The sequence below is a fragment of the Xiphias gladius genome, chromosome 11 (assembly GCF_016859285.1).
Source record: "Xiphias gladius isolate SHS-SW01 ecotype Sanya breed wild chromosome 11, ASM1685928v1, whole genome shotgun sequence".
NCBI classification, from domain to species: domain Eukaryota; kingdom Metazoa; phylum Chordata; class Actinopteri; order Istiophoriformes; family Xiphiidae; genus Xiphias; species Xiphias gladius.
This window is the reverse complement of record NC_053410.1, coordinates 12,905,103-12,912,033: the sequence shown is the minus strand read 5'-3', so window position 1 is coordinate 12,912,033 and position 6,931 is coordinate 12,905,103. Positions and strand designations below refer to the sequence as shown.

General features: G+C 40.7%; 1 protein-coding gene across 1 annotated transcript; it reads left to right on the top strand.

Annotated features, from left to right (window-relative positions):
- The first annotated feature begins 2,417 nt into the window (after positions 1-2,417).
- Positions 2,418-5,727, top strand: ppifa (peptidylprolyl isomerase Fa). Its single transcript, XM_040140083.1, has 7 exons — positions 2,418-2,540; positions 3,228-3,597; positions 3,741-3,771; positions 3,871-3,959; positions 4,047-4,143; positions 5,067-5,142; positions 5,237-5,727. Exons 1-7 carry the CDS (start codon positions 2,470-2,472, stop codon positions 5,370-5,372), a joined length of 870 nt encoding a protein of 289 aa, XP_039996017.1. The 5' UTR covers positions 2,418-2,469; the 3' UTR covers positions 5,373-5,727.
- The last annotated feature ends 1,204 nt before the right edge of the window (positions 5,728-6,931 follow it).

The window sequence follows — 6,931 nt, the reverse complement described above, 5'->3', positions numbered from 1 at the left end:
GTATTTAGAATTTGTAAAGCTTGCATCCTCCTGTCAGACATTGAATTGGGAAAATGTGTTTGATTGTGTCTGTGCAGACCTCTCTAACCACGCCTGTTCATTTATGTAAGATACTTTACGTGCCCCCCCACGTGGGGTTTCCAAGAAAAAAAGACATTTTTCCTTTGTGTAATATTAAACTTCTGTGTATTTCTCTATTACCTGTGTACTTTATAAAGGTGCTACAAAATTATTAAAACCTTTTGAGGTATAATTGGGACTTGGAGACACTGAGCTTTGATTGGCTCGTAAGGGTTGTTTCCAAATTTACAGTTTATAAAAAATTTTGTCAAATTTATAATTTTTATGCAATTTGGCAAAATATTATAAGGTACAATCTGAAGTGATTGGCACAACAGGTGGCAGTTGTCTCTTTCGTTTTGTACATTCTATGTACAATCATTTCATATTCTAAACTGGTCAGAAAAACATTGTGATTTTTAGTCTTGCAAATCTGTATGTAGTTAGATGACGTGACATCCTAATATTTATCTAATAAATATGTATTCAGATGAAACACAATTAATGGCCTCCTGTCTTTTGACATACATTTACATAATTTATTATATATTCAGCTTTATAGACATAGAATAAATATAATTTATAAATAAAGTAATTTAAAAATCATCACACATGTTAAGTGTGTGTTTTTGCAGGCTGGAATAGCACAGAATAACCAATAGGCCTTTTTTCACTGAAGACATTTTGATCATCACATCACAGTAAGAAAAGCACAGATGTCAATAATAAAATAAATGGCTGAATTTCAGGGCCCTGGTACTGCCTTTATCGTTATTGGTATCACCTGTGCGTTTTTTACGATGAGGGGTCAAAACGTCTGCTGTTAAAAACATTTCACCACTTTAATAATTAGTTCATTACATAGTTCATTAATTAATTCATTATTTATTAGTAAAAGAGCTAAATGTTAAATGTAAAAAAGCAACAAGTTATCTTTTATACGAGTGAGCTGAAATTAACAATGAAAGAGAGTAGACTGATTCATTTACTGTGGCAAATAATCAGCAGCTTTTTAATTAATTAGTCCCATCACTGGATTGGAGCTGTAAAAATGACACTGAGCAATTTTGTGACTGATCCAAGGGGCTTCGTTTTCCAGTCAAACTAAATGTAAGCTTACATACTGTATTCTTTAGCTGAATTACTTCAATATACCTGAGATTACAGTACTAATGATGTGATGATAAAGTTCCCTCTCGATTAAAAGTATGTATACAAGGCAAAGGTCAAGTTAGTAGTTGGGCGCATCACCTGAAAATACTGATACTCACATTATCACTATACACCTCTCATGGTGTAGAAAAAGTAAAGAGAATCATGCATGTGCAGTTTCAAAGGCATCGCTGTTTGTCAAATCATCAGTACAATTGTTGTATGTCTGTGAAGACAAAATTTAAACTAGATTGGACTTTTGACAATTCTGAGCAGATTTGTTATTTTCATCATGCTCTTCCTGTAGTGTTATATATATATATATATATAGTATGACCACCTTACAGGGGAATTATAAAGTTGTAAAAACATCAAACTAAACATAACCTACCCTGTACCTGAACATACATGAAAGCAGCAAGGTTGAACACAGCCCTTTTGGTCAAATGTATTTAAAGGTTTAGCTGTACTGCCAAGGCCCAAAAGTGACATGCGAAATAAATAAATAAATGAATGAATAAATAAAGAACAGTAAGTACTTAAAATAAACTAATACATTTCAAGTTTGCCAAAAAATAATAAATTAGCAGTTTTGCACAAATGCAAATGACATCAGAATGGAAAAATTCCTTTTCAATGCTCCTTGAAATGTAAATATGACTGACAGAGCGGAGCATTGCAAATTTGGCAAAGGTTATCAGTCCTCCAATGGCCTCGCATTTCTATAGAACTTGAGAGGAAATCTAAATAAATAGCTGATTAACTGCATCATCTTCATCCAATCTAAGTTCTTTTCATTTATATTGCGGAATTACATTAATAATTTGGCACAAGTAAAATATTACTCAGGATTATTCAAAAAAATTATTCAAAGACAAAGGATAAATAAGAAAAAATGTCAAAAATATTAGTTCAGCAGCTAAATCAGTTTTTCTTGAATCAGTCGGAATTTTTTTTCCTCTTCATAGCTCCCACTGATTTAAAATAGTTAAAGCTGGGCTTAAAGGTGCGATGCTGATCCGAGGAAAAAATTCTCCCAGAACTCATACGAGGGTTGACTCAGGGCTTTCAGCCACATCTCCTGGTCTTCCTCGGTGAATGGAGTGCACAGAGCGTTGCCGTGGAGACGGTGTAGCCGTGATCACGTCACGCAGTTCTAAAGTTCGATGAAACGTGATCAGGGACGCCTAGGAAGCGTTTCCTAAACCTCCCTCCAGGTGTCGCTGCGTGTTTCACCCAAACACAGCATACGTCGGTATGACCTCGGAACGCAAAGCGGAGGCAGAGAGAACAAAGTCTGAAAACATGGAGGCTCTTAAGTGGAAAAGGTGATATGCACGGTGGGCAAGGTGCTCAGTGCCCCTCGTAATACACGGGATTATTAAGAGGGGCAGTGGGTAAAACGGGAGACACCGCACCCGATAAAGATGAAACATCTCATAGCAATGTTACAACACCCAAGTGCAAAAAGTTTTGGAGAAATGATTGAGGCCGTGCAACAAAGTGTGGGATGAGGGGAGGATTGTTCCAGTAAGGAAACCCAGGAAAGAACTGGGCAGCAGGTCTGGAAACGACAGACCTGCCGCCTTGACGGTGCACATCTGTGAGTTAGCGGACCGTGTGACAAACAGAGGTACGGTGGCTGCATAGTAAAGCGGATTCGGGAAAAGGAAAGAGCCCCTTTGGCCCCACGAAATACGGGAAAGCAGAGGCGAATAAAGAGACAGCGGTCGCAGTGGGGTTTTGTTTGTTTGTTTTGATGTTGAGGTAAAGCCCATCAGCTTGTTCGGATGTGTTAACGGCTGAATTGTATGGTCGTAGACCACATCGGCGACATTAGGGGTGGATCGGTCGCAGCGACGCACGGTATAACACGCAGGGAATTTACACACGAGAGACGAGGAACGGTGACGCAGCTGCGGAAAACCATACTTAGGGTAGAGGATAATGTCAGAAGACGGTGTTTAAGGGAGGAAGTGGCTATTTAGTTTAGTTTTTTGTTCTTTTTCTTTAAGAGCGAGCGGACTGGGAAGACGGCCTTTAGATGAATGGACACAGGGGGTGAATGTAAAAACCGAGGGTGGCGGTAACGCAACAGCTTGGGTGCCGACTGCCGTAAAAAACCACGAAGAAGAAGAAGAGGAAGAAGAAGACGACGAAGAAGAAGAAGACGACGTCATACGTAAACACCAGCACCTCCCATGGCCTGCGGGTTCTCCTTACCCCGTCAGCTGTGCAGCCATGATGCAAATAAAAAGCCGCATAAGATACAGCTCGCTGGGCATCGCCGCCGCCAGGCTGTTTGCCTCCGGTCCCCAGAAGAACCCGGTCGTGTTTCTGGACATCGAGGCCGACGGCGAGCCTCTCGGAAGAATAGTCATCGAGGTAGCTAGCTAGCCTCTCCCGAAGACCTCGCTCCCACCCGCGGCACGTCCCACCGTGGTCGGGTGTGTGCAGAGAAAGGGCAGTGCATTGCTTCGTGTAAACGTTCATCCGTGATGCTGAATGTGATTTGTGTTGTCTTGCAGTTGAGGGCGGATGTCGCGCCGAAGACTGCAGGTACACGTTTATCTTCAAGTCATAACTGCTGAATATCAAACGTGCATATTCTAAAGAGCTCCTGTGCTGGTACTAATAAAAACAAGTGTATTCAAACAGAAAACTTCAGAGCCCTGTGCACAGGGGAACATGGCTTCGGGTACAAGGGGTGTGTGTTTCACAGGATCATACCTGAGTTCATGTGTCAGGTAGGAGTCACAGTGAAGAGAGTGTCCATGAGGTGCCAAGTGTTGGCCGGGTTCTCCGCTGAGACGGTATGTTTTCTGTTATGACAGGGAGGAGATTTCACTAAACACAACGGCACAGGAGGGAAGTCTATATATGGGAAATCGTTCGGAGACGAGAACTTCAAATTAAAACACACCGGTCCAGGTAGATCTCCACAGCTTCACTTACACAGTTACTAGACCACTTGATCTTGGTTTAGAGGACAGAACAAACTGGTCTTCAGCTATCACCCACCGCTGATGCGCACTTGCTACTGCTTGCAGCTTTGTGGCTCTGTGGGCCAATAAACGTGTTTTAAGTGGGTGACTGTAAGAAAACAAAAACCACATTTGTTATTTGTATGGGTTTGGGAGGCCCTTGTGTAATTTTGAAACAGTTAGTCAATTAATCGAATAACAGATGGACAGAAAACTTATACTTGTCAATTTATACGTGTCATTTATCAAGCAAAAATGTTTTTAAGAAAAATCATTTAAAAGTATTCTCTAGTTCCTGTATCACATTTGGGGGTTTTGAACATTTTCACCTTTTTCTGACATTTTGAAGACTAAACAATCAAAAACTAATGACCGGATTAATTTATATGGAAAATAATTCCAAATGGCAGCTCTTATTTTATGGCTGAAACGCTACTTTGCTGGCTTCCAAACAGTATAATTTGACAGATTTTTGTCTGTATTTTAATATAGCTACTTCTCCACTAGATGGCACTGCCTAATCTCATGCAGCTCTAAAACTACTGGCTATATGGATTTTGCAATCCCCAGGTGAATGACCTACTTTTTAGTGAGTCAACACACTACTCAAAAATAACTCCTTTCTTCAATAAACTTGAACCACATGCTGATTATGTGGTGCTTCATTTCAAGGTGTTACATAATCGCAGTTTGCGTCAGATTTCAGAAAAGTGACACAGGCCTTTCCCTAACACAGTTGCTGACTCGTGTCATGCTTCCTTTTTGCCACAGTCAGGCCTAAATGTCATTGAATCAGGGGTAAAAGGAGGTCGAGAGCTTGTTGACTATCACATTTAATTGATTTACATGTTGGCTTTTTGATCTCTGCAGGAATTCTTTCCATGGCAAACTCGGGGCCAAACACCAATGGCTCCCAGTTCTTCATTTGTACGACTAAAACGGAATGGTAAGTACTGTGTAGAACCCTTTAGTCAGTCATCTCAGCTCTGCCGCTCATTTTAATCACTTGCCGATGTCACTTTTTGTCTCTCTTTTGACAGGCTTGATGGTAGACACGTGGCGTTCGGGCAGGTGAAGGAAGGTATGGACGTGGTCACCAAGATGGAATCCTTTGGTTTACATGATGGCAGTGTTATCAAGAAAATCGTCATCACCGACTGTGGGGAGATCAAATAACGCCAAAGATCACGGATGGCTCAGTATGCAGCCATTTGGTATTTACTCCATCGTTCCTCCTGTATCCATGATACTTTCAAGGAGGAGCTGTCACAGGTGATCCCCTAAAAGCTGATATTTCTGCTGTTCATTATGATGTTAAAAGAGTTTTCATTTCAGGCATTTCAGGCTATTTATATTGTGTGTTTGCTTATCAATAATGCTGATAATGGAAAGACAGGGATTTACACTGATACATGTTTTTCTTGGTTGTTACCGATCTCTTGCTTTTCTAAATTTTAACTTGACCCAGAAAGTTGTTATTGTATGACTACTCTCCATTTACTGCAAAATAAATGACCATTTTCAGATTTTACTAGCTTTTGTCTCAGTACAAGACGTTTGCTCTCATGTGCCACCAACCCTGCTGATTTTAAAGCTTCCTGGAAATGATCCTGCAGCTTTTTTTAGACACACCGGTTCTCCAGCACGACTGACTTCCTGTCCATCAGAGCAGGATGTGACATCACGTGACACCCATCCACAGTGGAGCTGAAATATCACATGAAAGCAGTAGACAGATAATAGACCTGTGGGCTGTAGCCTCATTGGACACAGATGATTTAATCTGCTGAAACCATAAAGAAACCTGAAAATGTCTTTAGCTTGTATGTGGGCTGCTCTTCCTTAACAGCCTCTTAATTTGAAGCACAGAGTGCACTGAGGAGAGAGAGAGAAAAGAAGGCCAGGACATGTCTGAAAGCCAGAGACTGGGTGGTGCTGCTTATCGAGCTAATACTTTATGAAAGTAAATAATGAAGCAACGTGAAAAAGCAGCTCTTTCCCCTAAATGAAACCATATGCGCACTGACCTTCCACCGTTTGTTTGAATTCTCAGATTACATTGTTGCTATAGAGACTTTTCAGGTCTCACTCTGTTTGAGCTAGAGATGTTGTAACAAACTTGATATAATTTGGGTCCCCACCCTCTGGTTTAGTTTTAGTTATTTGGAATGCACGTCCAACATTGTGCATGGAAACTTGGCTCGAAAGACGGTGGTGCTGTGGCCAATGCTTAATACAAATGCAAAACAATGACATCTTTACGACTGGTACAAGCTGGTTCTTCTGCTGTAAATGTCTGCATTTATCACACGGCAACCATGTCAGCTGGTGTCCTTTTTTGTGTTTTGGTTTTCCTGTCCAAGTGTTGAAATCGAGTGCTGTCAGCTCAATTTGTCTGTTATCTTTCAGCACTTTCACGGAAAGTGGGGGGAAAAAAAAAAGTTTTGCGAGTCCCTACCTCTTCTGTGTTACGCAACAACCATAAATAATCCATTAAGAACTACTTTTACCATAACCTGTAATCTTGTGTAAGGTTTCAAGCTTGCACTCAAGGACACAGTACAGAGTGATGATGAAAAAATTTACTCTCTGTAACGAATATTGTACGGACAGGAGCTCTAAGAAAACAAAATGTGTTGCTTTTGGCTGAAATAAAACTCCAGAGTGAACACCTCCCTGTTACTGGTCACAACAATTCAGCACAGGACCCGGACAAATGACACCACATAATCCAA

Bases quoted from the DNA above. Each gene is read 5' to 3' on its own strand.
- ppifa (XM_040140083.1), top strand. From the start codon at position 2,470: ATGACCTCGGAACGCAAAGCGGAGGCAGAGAGAACAAAGTCTGAAAAC. The intron at 2,541-3,227 runs GTGATATGCACG...TTTTTCTTTAAG, and splicing joins GAGGCTCTTAAGTGGAAAAG to AGCGAGCGGACTGGGAAGAC. The intron at 3,960-4,046 runs GTAGGAGTCACA...CTGTTATGACAG, and splicing joins TACCTGAGTTCATGTGTCAG to GGAGGAGATTTCACTAAACA.